Source organism: Nerophis ophidion, linkage group LG21 (assembly GCF_033978795.1).
Source record: "Nerophis ophidion isolate RoL-2023_Sa linkage group LG21, RoL_Noph_v1.0, whole genome shotgun sequence".
Lineage (NCBI taxonomy): Eukaryota > Metazoa > Chordata > Actinopteri > Syngnathiformes > Syngnathidae > Nerophis > Nerophis ophidion.
Window position 1 is genome coordinate 5,704,164 of NC_084631.1, and position 22,991 is coordinate 5,727,154.

Below are 22,991 nucleotides of genomic sequence, written 5' to 3' on the forward strand. Positions count from 1 at the left end.
CCTTCACTCTAAATTTCCTCATCCACGAATCTTTCATCTTCGCTCAAATTAATGGGGAAATTGTCGCTTTCTCGGTCTGAATCGCTCTTGCTGCTGGTGGCCATGATTGTAAACAATGTGCGGATGTAAGGAGCCCTACAACCCGTGACATCACGTGCACATCGTCTGCTACTTCCGGTAAAGGCAAGGCTTTTTATATTAGCGACCAAAAGTTGCAAACTTTATCGTCGATGTTCTCTACTAAATCCTTTCAGCAAAAATATGGCAATATCGCGAAATGATCAAGTATGACACATAGAATGGACCTGCTATTCCCGTTTAAATAAGAACATCTCATTTCAGTAGGCCTTTAATATATATTATTGTTTTAGTTGCTTAAGAGATATTCCTGGCTCTGAATTTGTTCATTGCTATTTTTATGTTTTTGTGCATTACTTGTTGCCGTCATCATTAAACGAACAGGTTACTCATCAGCTACTCAGTACTTGAGTAGTTTTTTCACAACATACTTTTTACTCGGTTGGTAGAGTGGCCGTGCCAGGAACTTGTGGGTTGCAGGTTCGATTCCTTAGTCACTGCCGTTGTGTCCTTGGGCAAGACACTTTACCCACCTGCTCCCAGTGCCACCCACACTGGTTTAAATGTCACTTAGATATTGGGTTTCACTATGTAAAGCGCTTTGAGTCACTAGAGAAAAGCGCTATATAAATATAATTCACTTCACTTTTACTCAAGTAAATATTTGGGTGACTACTCCTTACTTTTACTTGGGTAATAAATCTCTAAAGTAACTACTCTTACTTGAGTACAATTTCTGGCTACTCTACCCACCTCTGGTGTGTGTGTGTGTGTGTGTGTGTGTGCTCCTAAATGAAAACATTACCCGGGATGATCTTGTCTGCGTAGGGAGGCGCTTGAGTAGGTGTCCTAAGAGGCTCTCGGGGGGACGAGTGCAAAAAAACTGCCTGGCCAAGGTGTGTTTTATTAGGAAATTAATGTCTCCCGCCGTCCCTTGATGCAAGAACGAATGTCATGGAGGACGGCGGAGAGGCTGCGGCCATTTGCTGAGCCGGGTCGAAATTCTGGCTGAACCAACGGCGCGTTTATTTTGCTGGCGGAGAATGTTATTTTAGGGTGTGTTACTTTGCTGTAATGTCGCATTAAAAGGCCATTTACAATGGGGTCAATGAAAAGCTTACTTGACTCAGAGGAAGCAATGGGAGGAGAAGGAATTTGTGCTCCCTTCCAAAAATAAGTCCGGCCCCCCCCCCCTTTTCCTACGTGGTGTTGCCATGACTGAGTGGCAAGAAGGGGGGAATGGTGGGGACTCTGAATAGAGGGATTTAGGTAGGAAGTGCAGGAAGGAAATATGGTTCTGATTAACAGGAATATAGTGTATGTGTTTGACCATTTAGCTGAGGAGCGAGCGGGGGAGGGGCTAATAGAGAATGCATGCGAAAGCTCGACTGCCAAAAAATGAGAAGGGGAGAGTTTTTTTTTTTTTTTCCAGTGAGAAAAGAAAGTACGGTGGAGTGTAGGGAAGGGCGAGCGGGGAAGCGCTTGTGGGAGTAGCTGAGAACAGAAGGCGCAAAGATGGCGGCTAGAGTACGGGGGGGTGGGGTGGGGGGGGTGGGGGTGTTTGAATCAGCGAGGTGCTGATTGACTGATAACCGACTTAGAGGTCAAAAGTTTTTTTTTTCTTCGCTATCTTCCCCGCAGATTGTTTCGGAAGAACGCGGCTGAGACTTTCTTCCAGTAAAGTGCAGGGCGTTCTGGGAATCGGCCATGTTGATTAGCCCCCGGGGTCTTCTGCGTGTGTGTGATGAGATCATCGCCGCGGACACGCACACTCGCGCCTGGCTGCAGCTGCCCCGATGGAAGGGGACTTTCCTTCCAGTTTCTGTGCCGCCGCCGCCGCGACTCAGCATCTGTGCTCACTGAAGTGACTAATCACTGGGTTCTATCTCTCTCTCTTTCTCTCTCTCCCTCTCTCGCTATCTTAACAGGCGTTTTGCGAGCTCAAGCCCAAAGGAGAAGTTGCCGGATGAAGCTCAACTGTCCTTAGACGGAAGGGGTTTTCTACAATCCCGTCACTTCACCTGCGTTAGAATCCGCCCCCCCCCCCACCTTTTCGGTTGGGTGATAGCTCTCTCTCCCTCCCCTCCCCCTGACTTCTCTGATGGACCAGAGAATGAAGGGGGGTACCCCTCCGGTCACCGACTCCACTCTGGACGCCTCCCCTGCACCTGAGGATTTGGAGCAGGACCAAGAGAAAAAAAAGCGCAGGGTAGAGGCGGAGGATTCGAGGAAAAAACGAGAGGGGGAGAAGGGGGCAGTACTGGAGTTGCTCATCGAGGGGCGCTGCGGAGGCGCGGGGCAGGAGCCGCTTCAGCTGTGTGGCAAAGACGCGAGCGGCCCTGACGGGAACGTGCGACTCCGGATCGGGGTCCAGGCCAAGCGCACCAAGAAGCCGCCCAAGATCTTGGAGAGCTACGTCTGCAAGCCCACCATCAGAACCTACCAGAGACAAGTCCGAGGGGGGTCGCTGGCCAGCAGGAGCAGCTCTGCGCTGGACGGAGCAAACAGAGACAACTTCTCCAGCTCTGACGCTGTTCAGACCGCGTCCAAACAAACCGCATCTGTTGCCTCGGCTCCTCTTTTACCACCAGCATGCAGCGCGGCTTCCGCCTCAGCCATTGCCAGCTCGGGTACCAGGTCCACCAAACAGGTGAGTTAAAGCTTTTTCACAGGCGTCTTAACAGTGTCAACAAGCTGGGAACTAGAGTTGAACGGTATACCGTAGGGGTGTAACGGTACGTGTATTTGTATTGAACCGTTTCGGTACGGTTTGGAGGTGTACCGAACGAGTTTCCACACGAACATATGAAGTAGGCGCCTAGGCTTAAGTCTTAACAAGCTGCTCCGCTCCGTTCTGCCTCGGTCTTCTACAGAGCACCCAGCATTGTCCCACCCACACAACCATCTGATTGGTTACATATATAGTGGTAACAGCCAATCAGCACTGCGTATTCAGAGCGCATGTAGTCAGCGCTTCAGCGTCGAGCAGATAGGTGTTTAGCAGGTGAGCAACAGACTCTCCCCAAATTATAATAAACACCTCCCAGTCAACGTTCTAGATGACGTTCTAGAAACAAACTGCAGCTCAGCTCGCTCGCAGTCCTGGCTTGAGGTTAAAGCTAATTAACTATTAGTGTAACGTTAGCTCATTTTGCGGAGTGTGTGTATGCTAGTGATATAATTATGTAAGTGCATCATTAAAGGCCTACTGAAAGCCACTACTAGCGACCACGCAGTCTGATAGTTTATATATCAATGATGAAATATTAACATTGCAACACATGCCAATACGGCCTTTTTAGTTTATTAAATTGCAATTTTAAATTTCCCGGGAGTTTCGTCTTGAAAACGTTGTGTAATGACGACGTGTACGCAAGACGTAACAGGTTTTTTCGGAAGTATGAGCGCTACGCACACACACAGCTAAATGTCGTCTGCTTTAACGGCATAATTATACAGTATTTTGGAGATCTGTGTTGCTGAATCTTTTGCAATTTGTTCAATTAATATTGGAGAAGTCACAGTAGAAAGATGGAGTTGGGAAGCTTTAGCCTTTAGCCACACAAACACACGGTGATTCCTTGTTTAAAATTCCTGGAGGTGAAAATTTGCTATGGATCAGAGCACGGTCAAGCGAACATGAAACACGACGGAATGTCAACCAGCAGGTTTCGGTGAGAAAATTGTGGTTAAAAAGTCGCTTCTTACTGGAGAAAAGCTGAGCTTGCCCCGCCCATAGCTGCTGTCGACTCCCCTGAGACACCCGTGGACGTACACCTCCGACTATCAGGTACTATTTAACTCACTAAAACACTAGCAACACAATAAAAAGATAAGGGATTTCACAGAATTATCCTACTAAATGTGTCTAAAAACATCGGAATCTGTCCCAATGCAATCGCGTTTTTTTTTTTTTTTTTTTCCCCTAGTCTGTCGCTATCAATATCCTCAAACACGAATCTTTCATCCTCGCTCAAATTAATGGGGAAATTGTCGCTTTCTCGGTCCAAATAGCACTTTTTGTTGGAGGCTCCCATTATAAACAATGTGAATATGTGAGGAGCCCCCACACTTGCGACGTCTTCGTCTGCGACTTCCGGCTTTTGTCCTAGCACCGAAAGTTGCGAACTTTATCGTGGATGTTCTCTACTAAATCCTTTCAGCAAAAATATGATCAAGTTTGACACATAGAATGGACCTGCTATCCCCGTTTAAATAAGAACATCTCATTTCAGTAGGCCTTCAAGCCTACATGAACTCCATGGTGTTCAGGGATGAATAGTCTCTCCTATTGCTATTGTACTATTTGTTCAGCAATAGTTACATTAAACATTAATAATGTCGCAGCCTATTTTTGAATGGCAGGGTCCCTGCTATTACATGTTAATAAAAATACAACATTTACATAATAAAAATCAACTACAGGCTTCCCAAATGCTGTAATAAATTAAGCATGATGAGTTGACTTGAAACTGTTTAATGTTGCACTTTTTATATGTAGAAGAAAAGTTGTCATTTTTTTATATCAAATCAACAACTTTAGGCAGTTTAATGTTGATCAACCCGGGCAGAATTATTATAGTGTTCCCAATGTTAAAAGGATAGAGCCATTGTTTATAAATTTGGGAAAAAAATATTTTGTTGTTTTCTTACTGTATCGAAAATGAACCGAACCATGACCTCTAAACCGAGGTATGTACCGAACCGAAATTTTTGTGTACCGTTACACCCCTGGTATACCAGTATTAGTAAAGTACCGCGATACTAATGAATCATATTCAGTACTATACCGCCTTTAAAAAGTACCGGTCCCCCTCCCGTTGTGTCATGCAGAACGCCCCCAGGAAGAGGTGCTTCAAGACATGGTTAGCTGGCCCAGTACCATTATTGGAACTTCTTCAATATCACTAATCCGTGTCTCCATGGAGACATATCAAGTACGATTATTTCAAGTACCAATAGGGCGCATGATAGCTCTCGACTTCACTTCACACCGCAGCACATCAGAGCCGTGATGATGAATATTGTTGACAAAGTCAACGCAAGGTTTCATTAAGTCCAATCATTAAAGGCCTACTGAAATGAGATTTTCTTATTTAAACGGGGATAGCAGGTCCATTCTATGTGTCATACTTGATCATTTCGCAATATTGCCATATTTTTGCTGAAAGGATTTAGTAGAGAACATCCGCGATAAAGTTTGCAACTTTTGGTGCTGATAAAAAAGCCTTGTCTGTACCGGAAGTAGCAGACGATGTGCGCATGACGTCACGGGTTGTGGAGCTCCTCACATCTGAACATTGTTTACAATCATGGCCACCATCAGCGAGAGCGATTCGGACCGAGAAAACGACGATTTCTCCATTAATTTGAGCGAGGATGAAAGATTCGTGGATGAGGAAAGAGAGAGTGAAGGACTAGAAAAAGAAAAACTATACATGGGAGCGATTCAGATGTTATTAGACCAATTTACTAGGTTAATTCTGGAAAATCCCTTATCTGTTTATTGGTGTTACTAGTGTTTTAGTGAGATTATACGGTCGTACCTGTACAACCTGAAAGTCGGCCCCGCACCTTTCTTCAGCACCAGTCGACGGGTGGCGGCGATGCCCATCTCTGCCCTTCGCAAGGGACCCTCTTCGAAACACCATCTTTCGAAAGGATCGCTGCATAATAGACTCTACTTTGTGTGTGTGGTCCAATCAAACAGTGTTCGCTTGACATCTCTGTTCCATAGTAAAGCTTCACCGTCAATCTTTTTTGTAAGGGGCGCTGGAAGCCGGCAGACCCGTCAGCGATCCTGTTCTGTCTCCCTGTAATGTTTGTCTGATCTTGAATGGGATTGTGCTGAAAATTGTAATTTTCCTGAAGGAACTCTACTGACGGAATAAATAAAGTACTATCTAATCTATCTAATCATCTTTCGAGAATGTAAACAATGAAACACCGGCTGTGTTTGTTTTGCTAAAGGCGGCCGCAATGCACCGCTTCCCACCTACAGCTTTCTTCTTTGACGTCTCCATTGTTCATTGAACAAGTTGCAAAAGATTCAGCAACACAGATGTCCATAATACTGTGGAATTATGCGATGAAAAGAGACGACTTATAGCTGTGAACGGTGCGTGACATCACACGTCATCATACCGCAACGTTTTAGCATGATACTTCCGCGCGAAATTTAAAATTGCAATTTAGAAAACTAAAAAGGCCGTATTGGCATGTGTTGCAATGTTAATATTTCATCATTGATATATAAACTATCAGACTGCGTGGTCGCTAGTAGTGGCTTTCAGTAGGCCTTTAAGGACAAACTTGCAATAAGAAAGCTATGTTTAATGTACTTTATCATTTTTGTTAAAATAAAGCCAATAATTACATTTTTTGTGGTCCCCTTTATTTAGGAAAGTACCGAAAAGTACTGAAATATTTTGGTACAGGTACCAAAATATTGGTATCGGGACAACACTAACAAATTCCTTACCGTTTACAATGTGAGCTTTGTCGCGGACATCCAGTTCGTGGAACACATTCACTCACGAGTCCAAGTCCCGCTGGGACAAGGCTGTAAACAATGACATGAGAGCTGGGGGGACGAGTCCGAAACAATAAAGCTGTTGTCGACGGAGCAAAAACAATGAGCTGCAACTCACTATTAACGCCTAGCGACGCTGATAGGAGCCATTAGACCGTTTCCTCACTGCAAGTTTTTTGATTGATTGAAACTTTTATTAGTAGATTGCACAGTACAGTACATATCCCGTAAAAATTGACCACTAAATGGTAACACCCCAATAAGTTTTTCAAATTGTTTAAAGGGGAACATTATCACAATTTCAAAAGGGTTAAAAACAATAAAAATCAGTTCCCAGAGGCTTGTTGTATTTTTTGAATTTTTTTTTCAAAATTTTACCGGTCCCGGAATATCCCTAAATAAAGCTTTAAAGTGCCTTATTTTCGCTATCTTCGAAACCACTATCCATTTCCCTGTGACGTCATACAGTGCTGCCAATACAAACAACATGGCGGTTACCACAGCAAGATATAGCGACATTAGCTCGGATTCAGACTCGGATTTCAGCGATTCAACAGATTACGCATGTATTGAAACAGATGGTCGGAGTATGGAGGCAGATAGCGAAAACGAAATTGAAGAAGAAATTGAAGCTATTGAGCGAATAGCTATTGACGCTATTCGGCCATAGCGTGGGTGTACCTAATGAAGTGGCCCATAGCATGGCTGCCTTATTAGCATCGCCGGTTAAATGTGCGGACCAAACGATCAGGACTTTCGCATCTTGTGACACTGGAGCAACTTAAACCCGTCGATTGGTAAGTGTTTGTTTCGCATTAAATGTGGGTATCTAGTTTCAAATGTACATACAGCTAGCGTAAATAGCATGTTAGCATCGATTAGCATAGCATGTTAGCATCGATTAGCTGGCAGTCATGCCGTGACCAAATATGTCTGATTAGCACATAAGTCAACAACATCAACAAAACTCACCTTTGTGATTTCGTAGACTTAATGGTTGCAAATGCATCTGCAGGTTATCCATACATCTATGTGCCATGTCTGTCTTAGCATCGCCGGTCAAATATGGAGACACTCTGGTACATTCAATGGGGGTCTGGCGGCAGATTTCTTGCCAGTGGTGCAACTTGAATCCCTCCCTGTTAGTGTTGTTACACCCTCCGACAACACACCCACGAGGCATGATGTCTCCAAGGTTCCAAAAAATAGTCGAAAAAACGGAAAATAACAGAGCTGAGACCCGGTGTTTGTAATGTGAAAATGAATATGGCGGGTGTGTTACCTCGGTGACGTCACGTTCTGACGTCATCACTAAAAGACCGATATTATCAGAAAGGCGTTTAATTCGGCAAAATTCACCCATTTAGAGTTCGGAAATCAGTTAAAAAAAATACATGGTCTTTTTTCTGCACCATCAAGGTATATATTGACGCTTGCATAGGTTTGGTGATAATGTTCCCCTTTAAGTCGGGGTCCACGTTAATCAATTCATGGTATGAGTGCCATTTCTACACACAGGCACATATCTCAGCTACAATCGGGCGGAAGGCGGGGTACACCCTGGACATATTAATATATATGATATGTGTGTGTATGTATGAGGTAAATCACCTCGACTTGGTCATTTATTAAATAATTGATTGATGTTGAAAAACTTATTGGGGTGTTACCATTTAGTGGTCAATTGTACGGAATATGTACTGTACTGTGCAATCTACTAATAAAAGTATCAATCAATCAATCAATGCCTACTGAGCCTATGGTGCTGTTAAGTTATTGTGGCTCAATTTGCCTTTTTTTTAATTTTAATGTATTATTTAATATATATTGTTGTTTTAGTTGCTTAAGAGATAATCCTGGCTCTGAATTTGCTCATTTGCTATTTTTATGTTTTTGTGCATTATTTGTTGCCGTAATGAGGTTACTCATCAGTTACTCAGTACTTGAGTAGTTTTTTCATAACATACTTTTTACTTTTTACTAAGACCCACTTTTATTCTTTGGCTTTTAACATTACGTGAGTTGTGTAGTCCTCTTTTCTCTGTTGTCCTCTGTGTTTTTTACACACTTTGATTTCTATTTTACTGTTTTAATTGATTTTACCCTTTAAAATAGTTTTTAATCATATTTGTTTTTATATTTATTGTTTGTTTGTTTTTATTCAGTCATTGGTGGAGCATAATATATATATATATATATATATATTTATTTTATTTTATTTTTATTTTTACAATTGTTTTTAACATGGCTGTGCAGCACTTTGGAACGTTATTGTGGTTTAAATGTGCTATTTAATAAAGTGGATTGGATTGGATTTACTCAAGTAAATATTTGGGTGACTACTCCTTACTTTTACTTGAGTAATAAATCTCTAACGTAACAGTACTCTTACTTGAGTACAGTTTTTGGCTACTCTACCCACCTCTGGTGACAGTACACCTACTTTGAGACAAGAGGTATATTGATGCATGGTTGGGTATGGTTTAAAGTCATATCCAACAATTGCCACATAGACTTTTTGTACTGTCAACCGAGTTTCGTTTTTTAATGATTTCTGCTGGCGGTGTGCCTCCGGATTTTTAAAATGCAAAAAATGTGCCTGGGCTCAAAAAAGGTTGAAAAACACTGCACTACTGCCATTTAACATCTTGGACTTGCACCTTCTGGCATGATTTACTAAGGGTTTGCAAGTACTAAAACATGTGCAAAACCTGATAGCGCACACAAAGATGATCGACTCAACGTGTGTAAGGTGGATTGCGTCTGTTAAGTGAGCAGAATTAGGCGTCTTCATTAATATGCACAATATATGCTGATCATCAAAATGCTCACAATACAGGGAGGAGACCCTGCCCCAAGTGGAGGAGTTCAAGTATCTAGGAGTCTTGTTCACGAGTGAGGGAAGAGTGGATCGTGAGATCGACAGGCGGATCGGTGCGGCGTCTTCAGTAATGCGGACGTTGTACCGATCCGTTGTGGTGAAGAAGGAGCTGAGCCGGAAGGCAAAGCTCTCAATTTACCGGTCGATCTACGTTCCCATCCTCACCTATGGTCATGAGCTTTGGGTCATGACCGAAAGGATAAGATCACGGGTACAAGCGGCCCAAATGAGTTTGGGTCTCTCCCTTAGAGATAGGGTGAGAAGCTCTGCCATCCGGGAGGAACTCAAAGTAAAGCCGCTGCTCCTCCACATGGAGAGGAGCCAGATGAGGTGGTTCGGGCATCTGGTCAGGATGCCACCCGAACGCCTCCCTAGGGAGGTGTTTAGGGCACGTCCAACCGGTAGGAGGCCACGGGGAAGACCCAGGACACGTTGGGAAGACTATGGTAGAGCTAGACAAAGTGGCTGGGGAGAGGGAAGTCTGGGCTTCCCTGCTTAGGCTGCTGCCCCCGCGACCCGACCTCGGATTAGCGGAAGAAGATGGATGGATGGATGGATACTGGGAGGAAAAGATGCACAGATATTGATTTAGCACGCACAGTGTGATTTTTCAATACTCATCGCCGTTTTGAGAGCACTATTTAGCGTTTTATTTAGCATGTGTCAGGAGGACATGTGAAGTGTGAATTATATTTATATAGCGCTTTTCTCGAGTGACTCAAAGCGCTTTACATAGTGGAACCCAATATCTGAGTTACATTTAAACCAGTGTGGGTGGCACTGGGAGCAGGTGGGTAAAGTGTCTTGCCCAGGGACACAACGGCAGTGACTAGGAAGGTGGAAGCGGGAATCGAACTTAGAACCCTCAAGTTGCTGGCACGGCCACTTTACCAACCGGGCTATACCGCCCCCCAACTGACACACGGCTGCAGGATCAGTGCTCGCGCTGCACAGATGAGAATCCTCCATTTCGTGGTCGCGAAACTCAATATAGTGCATGGGTGTCAAACTCTGGCCCGGGGGGCCAAAACTGGCCCGCCTTGTAATTCAATTTGGCCCTTGAGGCAATATCAATTTAGCATTAGAGCTGGCCCGCCGGTGTTATACAGCGTCGGTGCCGCCGTAACATCGCATTCACCGCTAATACTCATACTTGCCAACCCTCCTAATTTTCCCGGTAGACTCCCGAAGTTCAGTACCCCTCCCGATAAATCTCCCGGGGCAACCATTCTCCCGAATTTCTACCGATTTCCACCTGGACAACTATATTGGGGGCGTGCATTTAAGGCACTGCCTTTAGCGTTCTCTACAACCTGTCGTCACGTCCACTATTCCTCCATACTAACAGCGTGTCACATAATATTTGTGGCTTTTACACAAACACACACGTACAAGTGAATGCAAGGCATACTTGGTCAACAGCCATACATGTCACACTGAGGGTGGCCGTATAAACAATTTTAGCAGTGTTACAAATATGGGCCACGCTGTGAACCCACACCAAACAAGAATGACAAACACATTTCGGGTGAACATCCGCACCGTAACACAACAGAACAAATACCCAGCACTAACTCTTCCGGGAAACTTCCAGCAAACTGACCAATGATTAACGTTTTATTCATGCATTTTCTCTTGCTACTTCAAGGCTTGAATGTTTGGTTCATTCATTATTATTTCATTTTCAAATTTATTATTAGCCTGTGGAAAAAAAATGATATATTTACCTTAGAAGATTGCAAATAGAAAAAAAGGCATAACATTTTTATTTAAATTTTATTTGATATGCCATTGATATTTTTTTAATTATTATTAATATTATTTGAAAATGGATTTTGCATGTCACTAAAGTTATATAAGCCTTGCTTGTTCAATATTTATTGCAACACCTGTTTGGGTCCCTATTAAAAGGTTAATTTGTTCAACCTTGGCCCGCGGCTTTGTTCCGTTTAAAATTGTGGTCCACTCTGTATTTGAGTTTGATACCCCTGGTATAGTGGCTTCGATAATGGGAACCGGTTCTCAAAAAGGGATTCGAATCCATGGAATTGGTCCTTTTTTTATAGAAGCATCGGGTGAACCGGTTTTCAAACATCATCCCTAATCATTACAGTGGATGTCAGGTGTAGATCCACCAATGGTGTTTGTTTACATTTTGACTCCGGTGAGCTACGGTGTGTAGTGAAACATGTTTAGCTATTGTTTGTCCTGCAGGGATGATACTTGTAAGAAACTTATGTTATTTGTCGCCATGGAGACCAGGATTAGTGATTTAGAAGTAGCTAAAACACTGCAGACTGCGGCTGGACGTTAGCCGCTAGCTAGCTAGCCATGTCTTAAAGCACCTCTTCTTGAGGACGTTTAAGTGTTATAACTTCACGTTTACTGTTAATTTTGTATTGTAAGGCACATGCACTAACCCCTGTTCCACCGTGCTGCCCACGTAATTGATATCACGTAATTGATATCAATAAAAAATGCATTAGATTAAAACTGAAAGTATTTTTTTTGTTGTTAGTCAGAAGCATAGTTGCCAACCTTGAGACCTCCGATTTCGGGAAGTGGGGGGGCGTGGTTAAGAGGGGAGGAGTATATTTACAGCTGTTGTGTGCGCACAACCGTGTCCCTCGGGAAGTCCTGTGGGGAGTGCTCAGAGAGTATGGGGTATCGGACTGTCTTATTGTGGCGGTCCACTCCCTGTATGATCAGTGCCAGAACTTGGTCCGCATTGCTGGCAGTAAGTCGAACACATTTCCAGTGAGGGTTGGACTCCGCCAAGGCTGTCCTTTGTCACCGATTCTGTTCATAACTTTTATGGACAGAATTTCTAGGCGCAGTCAAGGTGTTGAGGGGTTCCGGTTTGGTGACCGCAGGATTAGGTCTCTGCTTTTTGCAGATGATGTGGTCCTGATGGCTTCATCTGACCGGGATCTTCAGCTCTCGCTGGATCGGTTCGCAGCCGAGTGTGAAACGACCGGAATGAGAATCAGCACCTCCAAGTCCGAGTCCATGGTCCAGGGTGGAATGCCATCCCCGGGTTGGGGAGGAGACCCTGCCCCAAGTGGAGGAGTTCAAGTACCTAGGAGTCTTGTTCACGAGTGGGGGAAGAGTGGATCGTGAGATCGACAGGCGGATCGGTGCGGCGTCTTCAGTAATGCGGACGTTGTACCGATCCGTTGTGGTGAAGAAGGAGCTGAGCCGGAAGGCAAAGCTCTCAATTTACCGGTCGATCTACGTTCCCATCCTCACCTATGGTCATGAGCTTTGGGTCATGACCGAAAGGATAAGATCACGGGTACAAGCGGCCCAAATGAGTTTGGGTCTCTCCCTTAGAGATAGGGTGAGAAGCTCTGCCATCCGGGAGGAACTCAAAGTAAAGCCGCTGCTCCTCCACATGGAGAGGAGCCAGATGAGGTGGTTCGGGCATCTGGTCAGGATGCCACCCGAACGCCTCCCTAGGGAGGTGTTTAGGGCACGTCCAACCGGTAGGAGGCCACGGGGAAGACCCAGGACACGTTGGGAAGACTATGGTAGAGCTAGACAAAGTGGCTGGGGAGAGGGAAGTCTGGGCTTCCCTGCTTAGGCTGCTGCCCCCGCGACCCGACCTCGGATTAGCGGAAGAAGATGGATGGATGGATGGATACTGGGAGGAAAAGATGCACAGATATTGATTTAGCACGCACAGTGTGATTTTTCAATACTCATCGCCGTTTTGAGAGCACTATTTAGCGTTTTATTTAGCATGTGTCAGGAGGACATGTGAAGTGTGAATTATATTTATATAGCGCTTTTCTCGAGTGACTCAAAGCGCTTTACATAGTGGAACCCAATATCTGAGTTACATTTAAACCAGTGTGGGTGGCACTGGGAGCAGGTGGGTAAAGTGTCTTGCCCAGGGACACAACGGCAGTGACTAGGAAGGTGGAAGCGGGAATCGAACTTAGAACCCTCAAGTTGCTGGCACGGCCACTTTACCAACCGGGCTATACCGCCCCCCAACTGACACACGGCTGCAGGATCAGTGCTCGCGCTGCACAGATGAGAATCCTCCATTTCGTGGTCGCGAAACTCAATATAGTGCATGGGTGTCAAACTCTGGCCCGGGGGGCCAAAACTGGCCCGCCTTGTAATTCAATTTGGCCCTTGAGGCAATATCAATTTAGCATTAGAGCTGGCCCGCCGGTGTTATACAGCGTCGGTGCCGCCGTAACATCGCATTCACCGCTAATACTCATACTTGCCAACCCTCCTAATTTTCCCGGTAGACTCCCGAAGTTCAGTACCCCTCCCGATAAATCTCCCGGGGCAACCATTCTCCCGAATTTCTACCGATTTCCACCTGGACAACTATATTGGGGGCGTGCATTTAAGGCACTGCCTTTAGCGTTCTCTACAACCTGTCGTCACGTCCACTATTCCTCCATACTAACAGCGTGTCACATAATATTTGTGGCTTTTACACAAACACACACGTACAAGTGAATGCAAGGCATACTTGGTCAACAGCCATACAGGTCACACTGAGGGTGGCCGTATAAACAATTTTAGCAGTGTTACAAATATGGGCCACGCTGTGAACCCACACCAAACAAGAATGACAAACACATTTCGGGTGAACATCCGCACCGTAACACAACAGAACAAATACCCAGCACTAACTCTTCCGGGAAACTTCCAGCAAACTGACCAATGATTAACGTTTTATTCATGCATTTTCTCTTGCTACTTCAAGGCTTGAATGTTTGGTTCATTCATTATTATTTCATTTTCAAATTTATTATTAGCCTGTGGAAAAAAAATGATATATTTACCTTAGAAGATTGCAAATAGAAAAAAAGGCATAACATTTTTATTTAAATTTTATTTGATATGCCATTGATATTTTTTTAATTATTATTAATATTATTTGAAAATGGATTTTGCATGTCACTAAAGTTATATAAGCCTTGCTTGTTCAATATTTATTGCAACACCTGTTTGGGTCCCTATTAAAAGGTTAATTTGTTCAACCTTGGCCCGCGGCTTTGTTCCGTTTAAAATTGTGGTCCACTCTGTATTTGAGTTTGATACCCCTGGTATAGTGGCTTCGATAATGGGAACCGGTTCTCAAAAAGGGATTCGAATCCATGGAATTGGTCCTTTTTTTATAGAAGCATCGGGTGAACCGGTTTTCAAACATCATCCCTAATCATTACAGTGGATGTCAGGTGTAGATCCACCAATGGTGTTTGTTTACATTTTGACTCCGGTGAGCTACGGTGTGTAGTGAAACATGTTTAGCTATTGTTTGTCCTGCAGGGATGATACTTGTAAGAAACTTATGTTATTTGTCGCCATGGAGACCAGGATTAGTGATTTAGAAGTAGCTAAAACACTGCAGACTGCGGCTGGACGTTAGCCGCTAGCTAGCTAGCCATGTCTTAAAGCACCTCTTCTTGAGGACGTTTAAGTGTTATAACTTCACGTTTACTGTTAATTTTGTATTGTAAGGCACATGCACTAACCCCTGTTCCACCGTGCTGCCCACGTAATTGATATCACGTAATTGATATCAATAAAAAATGCATTAGATTAAAACTGAAAGTATTTTTTTTGTTGTTAGTCAGAAGCATAGTTGCCAACCTTGAGACCTCCGATTTCGGGAAGTGGGGGGGCGTGGTTAAGAGGGGAGGAGTATATTTACAGCTGTTGTGTGCGCACAACCGTGTCCCTCGGGAAGTCCTGTGGGGAGTGCTCAGAGAGTATGGGGTATCGGACTGTCTTATTGTGGCGGTCCACTCCCTGTATGATCAGTGCCAGAACTTGGTCCGCATTGCTGGCAGTAAGTCGAACACATTTCCAGTGAGGGTTGGACTCCGCCAAGGCTGTCCTTTGTCACCGATTCTGTTCATAACTTTTATGGACAGAATTTCTAGGCGCAGTCAAGGTGTTGAGGGGTTCCGGTTTGGTGACCGCAGGATTAGGTCTCTGCTTTTTGCAGATGATGTGGTCCTGATGGCTTCATCTGACCGGGATCTTCAGCTCTCGCTGGATCGGTTCGCAGCCGAGTGTGAAGTGACCGGAATGAGAATCAGCACCTCCAAGTCCGAGTCCATGGTTCTCGCCCGGAAAAGGGTGGAGTGCCATCTCCGGGTTGGGGAGGAGACCCTGCCCCAAGTGGAGGAGTTCAAGTACCTAGGAGTCTTGTTCACGAGTGAGGGAAGAGTGGATCGTGAGATCGACAGGCGGATCGGTGCGGCGTCTTCAGTAATGCGGACGTTGTACCGATCCGTTGTGGTGAAGAAGGAGCTGAGCCGGAAGGCAAAGCTCTCAATTTACCGGTCGATCTACGTTCCCATCCTCACCTATGGTCATGAGCTTTGGGTCATGACCGAAAGGATAAGATCACGGGTACAAGCGGCCCAAATGAGTTTGGGTCTCTCCCTTAGAGATAGGGTGAGAAGCTCTGCCATCCGGGAGGAACTCAAAGTAAAGCCGCTGCTCCTCCACATGGAGAGGAGCCAGATGAGGTGGTTCGGGCATCTGGTCAGGATGCCACCCGAACGCCTCCCTAGGGAGGTGTTTAGGGCACGTCCAACCGGTAGGAGGCCACGGGGAAGACCCAGGACACGTTGGGAAGACTATGTCTCCCGGCTGGCCTGGGAACGCCTCGGGATCCCCCGGGAAGAGCTAGACGAAGTGGCTGGGGAGAGGGAAGTCTGGGTTTCCCTGCTTAGGCTGTTGCCCCCGCGACCCGACCTCGGATAAGCGGAAGATGATGGATGATGGATGGATGGTGTGCGCAGCTGTGCACTGCACTTTCTAAAAGCCGTAGATGTTATTGTCACATATGCATGATTAATGATTGATACTTTTATTAGTAGATTGCACAGTTCAGTACATATTCCGTACAATTGACCACTAAATGGTAACACCCCAATAAGTTTTTCAACTTGTTTAAGTCGGGGTCCACGTTAATCAATTCATGCTACAAATTTATACTATCAGCATAATACAGTCATCACACAAGTTAATCATCATAGTATGTACATTGAATTATTTACAATCCGGGGGGTGGGATGAGGAGCTTTGGTTGATATCAGTACTTCAGTCATCAACAGAGAAATGTGGACATTGAAACAATGTAGGTCTTATTTAGTAGGATATGTACAGCCAGCAGAGAACATAGTGAGTTCAGATAGCATAAGAACAAGTATATACATTAGGAATACATTCGATTATTTACATTAGGTTATTTACAATCCGGGGAGATGGGATGTGAATGGAGGAGGACTAGTAAAGGATTGAAGTTGCCTGGAGGTGTTATGATGCATGTGCAGTTGATGGCAGTATTGTCCTGTTTAAGAGTGTCACATGCTGTTTACGGCAGACGAATTGCCTTACGGTAGACGTAAACATGACTGCTGTTGTTGTGTGTTGTTACCGCGCTGGGGGGACGTTAATGAAACTGCCTAACAATAAACCCACAAGAACTTGCCCTCAATCCTTCTACAGTAATAACGTCATTGGGCAGACACACTGTTTATAACAGGGGTAGGGAACCTATTGTTTTGGAGCCAGATGTGGCTCTTTTGATGACTGCACTTGGCTCTCATATAAATCACGGTAAGTAATGAATAATTCCGCTGGTAGTCACAGTGGCAAAAATAACGTTCAAAATATAAAACATTCTCATGCTTTTTAATCCATCCATCCGGTTTCTACCGCACCAGTTCAACGAGTCGCATTAATGGTAAGAAGTATTTTATTTATTGTTGGTTAGCTTCAGGGCTTCACGGTGGCAGAGGGGTTAGTGCGTCTGCCTCACAATACGAAGGTCCTGCAGTCCTGGGTTCAAATCCAGGCTCGGGATCTTTCTGTGTGGAGTTTGCATGTTCTCCCCGTGAATGCGTGGGTTCCCTCCGGGTACTCCGGCTTCCTCCCACTTCCAAAGACATGCACCTGGGGATAGGTTGATTGGCAACACTAAATGGTCCCTAGTGTGTGAATGTTGTCTGTCTATCTGTGTTGGCCCTGCGATGAGGTGGCGACTTGTCCAGGGTGTACCCTGCCTTCCGCCCGATTGTAGCTGAGATAGGCTCCAGTGACCCTCCGCGACCCTAAAAGGGACAAGCGGTAGAAAATGGATGGATGGAAGGCTACTATTAGCATTAGCGATTTTATGTGGCGATTTCTACACTTCCAAGTTTGGTAATGAAAACTACAACTAAGATGACCCCGAAAGGGAATAAGCGGTAGAAAATGGATGGATATTTCCCTAAGAGCCATATAATATATTTTTTAACACTGAACACAACTAAACGTGTCCATTTTTAAGTAAGACCAACATTTCTAGAGTACACTAGGTCTATTATTCTTTGTAATAACATTGTTATTCTGAAGCTAACTGTGGAGGGGCGTGGCCTGTGGGCCTGCAGCGAAGCGGGGTGTTGCCAGGACCAGCCTCGAAATCAGCGACAGGTGCGTAGATGGCCCACCTAGGCCTTGTTATCTAATCACCTGTCGCTCTGTTATAAGAAGCAGCCAGGAGGAGAGACAGGGTTGGAGCTGGAGCCGGAGCGCGAGCGAGAACGAAAGAGAAAAATACAAATGCTGGAAAGCAACTGAGAGACTTATTGAAAAATAAAACAATATTGTAACCCTGAAACAGGCTCTCATGTCGGTGCTTGGTGGTCTGAAGAACCCCCAGGAGAGCAAGCCCCACACTAACCAATAATAAATAAATACTTTTTACCATTAACGCAACTTCTTGAACATAAAAAAGCATGAGAATGTTTTATATTTTGAACGATATTTTTAACACTGTGATTACAAGCGGAATCATTCATTACTTATCGTGTTAAGCAATGTCAGCTCAGATTTATCTGAGAGCCAGATGCAGTCATCAAAAGAGCCCCATCTGGCTCATGAGCCATAGGTTCAATCAATCAATCAATCAATCAATCAATCAATCAATCAATCAATGTTTATTTGTATAGCCGAGTGTGAAGCGACCGGAATGAGAATCAGCACCTCCAAGTCCGAGTCCATGGTTCTCGCCCGGAAAAGGGTGGAGTGCCATCTCCGGGTTGGGGAGGAGACCCTGCCCCAAGTGGAGGAGTTCAAGTACCTAGGAGTCTTGTTCACGAGTGGGGGAAGAGTGGATCGTGAGATCGACAGGCGGATCGGTGCGGCGTCTTCAGTAATGCGGACGTTGTACCGATCTGTTGTGGTGAAGAAGGAGCTGAGCCGGAAGGCAAAGCTCTCAATTTACCGGTCGATCTACGTTCCCATCCTCACCTATGGTCATGAGCTTTGGGTCATGACCGAAAGGATAAGATCACGGGTACAAGCGGCCCAAATGAGTTTGGGTCTCTCCCTTAGAGATAGGGTGAGAAGCTCTGCCATCCGGGAGGAACTCAAAGAAAAGCCGCTGCTCCTTCACATCGAAAGGAGCCAGATGAGGTGGTTCGGGCATCTGGTCAGGATGCCACCCGAACGCCTCCCTAAGGAGGTGTTTAGGGCACGTCCAGCCGGTAGGAGGCCACGGGGAAGACCCAGGACACGTTGGGAAGAGCTAGACGAAGTGGCTGGGGAGAGGGAAGTCTGGGTTTCCCTGCTTAGGCTGCTGCCCCCGCGACCCGACCTCGGATAAGCGGAAGATGATGGATGGATGGATGATGGATATATAGCCCCAAATCACAAATGTCTTAAAGGACTGCACAAACCATTACGACTACGACATCCTCGGAAGAACCCACAAAACGTGCTCTAAACTGACTCAATGCTAAGCTACTGATTGTAAGGGACATGTTTGTATTTAACATAGTTCCTCATTAGGTAACTTATCACTAGGGATGGGTACTGAAATCGGTACTATTATAGGCACCGACTGAATTCCGTCTGTACTACAGAGTATCGATTGATGTAGAATCAAACGGTGCCATACTTTAGTACCTTTGCTGCACTTCAAGTCACTTATGGTTGCAGACTACACACCGGTTGAGGTAAACAATCAGTCCAGCAGGACTCAGGGCAGACTCAGTCAAACTCCCTCTAAGTCAGTGTATTTCAACCTTTTTTGAGTTAAGGCACATTTTTTTCATTGGAAAAATCCAGCGGAACACCAGCGGAAATCATAAAAATCGATATCGACGATAAAAAGCCGTTCTTGCAATTGTTGGGTATGACTTTAAACGGTTAAACCATAACCAATCACTATAGCTCTTGTCTCAAAGTAGGTGTACTATCACCACCTGTCACATCACACCATGACTTATTTGGACTTTTTTGCTGTTTTCCTGTGTGTAGTGTTTTACTTCTAGTCTTGCGCTCCTGTTTTGGTGGCTTTTCCCGTTTCTTTGGTATTGTCCTGTAACATTTTCATGTCTTCCCTTGAGTGCTATTCCCCGCACGTGCTTTGTTTTGGCAATCAAGATTATTTAAATTGTGCGGACGCTATCGGTCTTTCTGGAGACATTGTTGATTGTCATTTTCATCTGCTCCACAGTAAGTCTTTGCTGTCGTCCAGCGTTCTGTTTTTGTTTACTTTGCAGCCAGTTCAGTTTTAGTTTCGTTCTGCGTAGCCTTCCCTAATCTTCAATGCCTTTTCTTAGGGGCACTCAACCTTTTGTTCACTTTGGGTTTAAACATTAGATACCTTTTTACCTGCACAATGCCTCCCGCTGTTTGACATCTACAAAGCAATTAACTACCGGCTACCACCTACTGATATGGAAGAGTATTGCCGAGTTCTAGACAGTACTGACACCCAACAACACATCATTTGCGGACTACAATTACTGGTTTGCAAAAAAATATTTTTATACCAATTAGGTGAACTTACATAGTTTCCCACTGCATACCAGACTGTATCTCGCGGCACAGGGGTTGAAAAACACTGCTCTAAGTAATGTTGCAATTTTAAACAACAAAAAGCAAGTATGCCTGGTAGAAAACGTTTGAACGTAAAGTAAGGCTCCACTCTTCCAAAATATGCTAGCTTAATGCTAATTTACATTGGATTTACCATTGACATTAGCTGTGATGAGGTGCCGACTTGTCCAGGGTGTACCCCGGCTTCTGCCTGAATGCAGCTGAAATAGGCTCCAGTGACCCCCCGCGACCCTAAAAGGGACAAGCGGTAGAAATTGGATGGATGGAAGGCTACTATTAGCATTAGCGATTTTATGTGGCGATTCCTACACTTCCAAGTTTGGTAATGAAAACTACAACTAAGATGAATGTTACAATCACACAGCTGGTGTGTAATGAGCACAATACTTACAGCATAAATACTTTGTAGGGAGCAACATAACATATTCAGCTTCCTCCAACTAAGATGAATGTTACAATCAAACAGCTGACGTGTAATAAGCACAATTTTTACAGCATAAACACTTTGTAGGGCACAACATGACCTAGTCAGCTTCCTATTTCCTAATTTGACAACATAGCATAGATAGCTTATATCGGGCATGTCAAAATCGCTTTCATTGAGGGCCACATTGTAGTTCTAGTGGCCCCTCAAGTTCAAGTGGCTTATCCCTTTCGGGGTCATGGGGGTTCTTGAGCTTTTCTCCAAATATATATGAATATGTATCTATATAAAGAAATACATGTACAGTATATATAGGGGTGCATAAAAAAATCTGAATCGTGATTCTTATTTATTCTAATTTAAAATCGAATTATCATTTTCCAAATTTAATTTTTAAATCAAGTATTTTTTTTTCTTTTTATAAGAATACATTTTTGAAAATACGTTATTAAACCATTTCCATGCAACCAGAAGGAGCTTTTCTAACTTGTAACCTGTTTTGAAAAATGTTCATTATATTTTTGTGGTGACTGTTGTTTTGGTTGAGAGTTTTTAGTGAGTGATTGTTGTTTTTGTTGAGAATAAATAAAATAAATTAATTAATAAAAGGAACACTGGGTCTAAGATAACCAATGGAAAAGAGGTAGGAATTAATAAGCAAATGCTTCTTCCTACTGCTTTTCAAACATACAAAGGGTTTTTTTTATCATCTAGTGCTTTTAGCGTAATGTAGTTTTCACATATTTAAAATAAAGCATTGAAAAAAAAAGATAATACCACACATATTGCAAGAATCGGTTTGAATCGAGAATGCTGTAAAAAAAAAAATTTTGATTTTAGTGTAAAAAAGCTGGCAGCATAGTTGTCAAAATTTTACCGTAAAATTGGTGGTGTTTTTCCACAGTTTATTACTATAAACGAAATGGAAAAACAGTAACAATGTTTTTTACGGTAAAATTAACTAGCTTTTTACTATAATATCTGCAGTTTTTGTTTTTATAATGTATTCCTGTAAATGGAAAAATGGTAACAAAGTTATTTTTATGGTTAAAAAAAAAAAAAAAAAGGCAGCTCAGTCGCAGAAATTTTACAGAAAACATCTATTGTCATTTTTTCAGTGTACAATTTTAAGGATAACTTGCTTTGAAATCATAAGTCAATCAGATATTTTGGTATTTGTTATATTCAAACATTTTTTTTTTTAAATGTGAGATATTTAATTTAAATTCTGTTATATATTTTTTTTTAATTGATTAAGAATCATTGCAAAGGAACATGGAAATTCAATTGAAAATAAATATATATTTTTTTACATCCTTTGTACATATATTTTTTTATTGTCATAATGGAAAAAACCAAATACTTTTAGTAAGAAAAAAAATTAAGTACTTTAATGAAAAAAATTATTTCCAGGCTTTTGCGGGCTACTTGAAATTATGTGACGGGCCAGATTTGGCCCCTGGGCCTTGAGTTTGATACACGTGGCCTGTACAGTACTGCCATCTAATGACTTGGAAGTGCAACTGCATTGCAAATAAGGCTTAGGATATAAAAAATGCTACTTGTACTAACGTAATTTAACTCACTTATTATATTTTACCTTGACTTTGCCGTGTAAGGCTGCATGTTACGGGTCGTATTAGACTCTTTAGCCGCAACTTTATTTAAGATGATTCAACAAACGGGTGAGCAATTGCCTTCATTGGTAATTTTTTAAGTACCCGAAATGTTCCCACACTGCCGACTTTAGCCTTTATTTTTTATTTGTTGTTTTGTCCTGCTTCTATTTTCAAGTTAATAGCATAGTAGGACATGGGCTAGTACCCAGTAGCTATAAGCGGGTCTCTTGATAGTTGCAAACAAGCGCGTGCACCACTGGTTTTCATTCTGTGCAGGTTGTGCTGAAAGTAACTTACCAGCGTAATGTCCGTTTATACAGTCACGATCAAAAGTTTCCAATAATTTCTACAACTCTTATTTTTTTGTGATAGAGTGATTGGAGCACATACTTGTTGGTCACAAAAAACATTCATGAAGTTTGGTTCTTTTATGAATGATTTATGGGTCTACTGAAAATGTGAGCAAATCTGCTGGGTCCAAAATCAATCAATCAATCAATCAATGTTTACTTACATAGCCCTAAATCACTAGTGTCTCAAAGGGCTGCACAAACCACTACGACATCCTCGGTAGGCCCACAT

The 22,991-nt window shown here is 43.5% G+C and overlaps 1 protein-coding gene and 1 long non-coding RNA gene across 4 annotated transcripts in view; one reads left to right on the forward strand and one right to left on the reverse strand.

Moving 5' to 3' along the window:
- LOC133539621 (histone-lysine N-methyltransferase ASH1L-like) overlaps positions 1 to 22,991 on the forward strand; it is a 155,245-nt gene that overhangs the window by 37,132 nt on the left and 95,122 nt on the right. For all 3 annotated transcript variants that reach the window (XR_009803450.1, XM_061881672.1, XM_061881674.1), the window contains exon 2: positions 2,007 to 2,728. Coding sequence is in view for 2 of the 3 variants with exons in the window: in XM_061881672.1 (XP_061737656.1) it covers positions 2,180 to 2,728 (549 nt within the window). In the remaining variant the exon portion in view is untranslated. The remainder of the gene's footprint in view (positions 1 to 2,006; positions 2,729 to 22,991) is intronic.
- The window catches only part of LOC133539622 (uncharacterized), a 154,487-nt gene that overhangs the window by 29,363 nt on the left and 102,133 nt on the right, over positions 1 to 22,991 (reverse strand). The gene's annotated exons all lie outside the window — the stretch shown is intronic.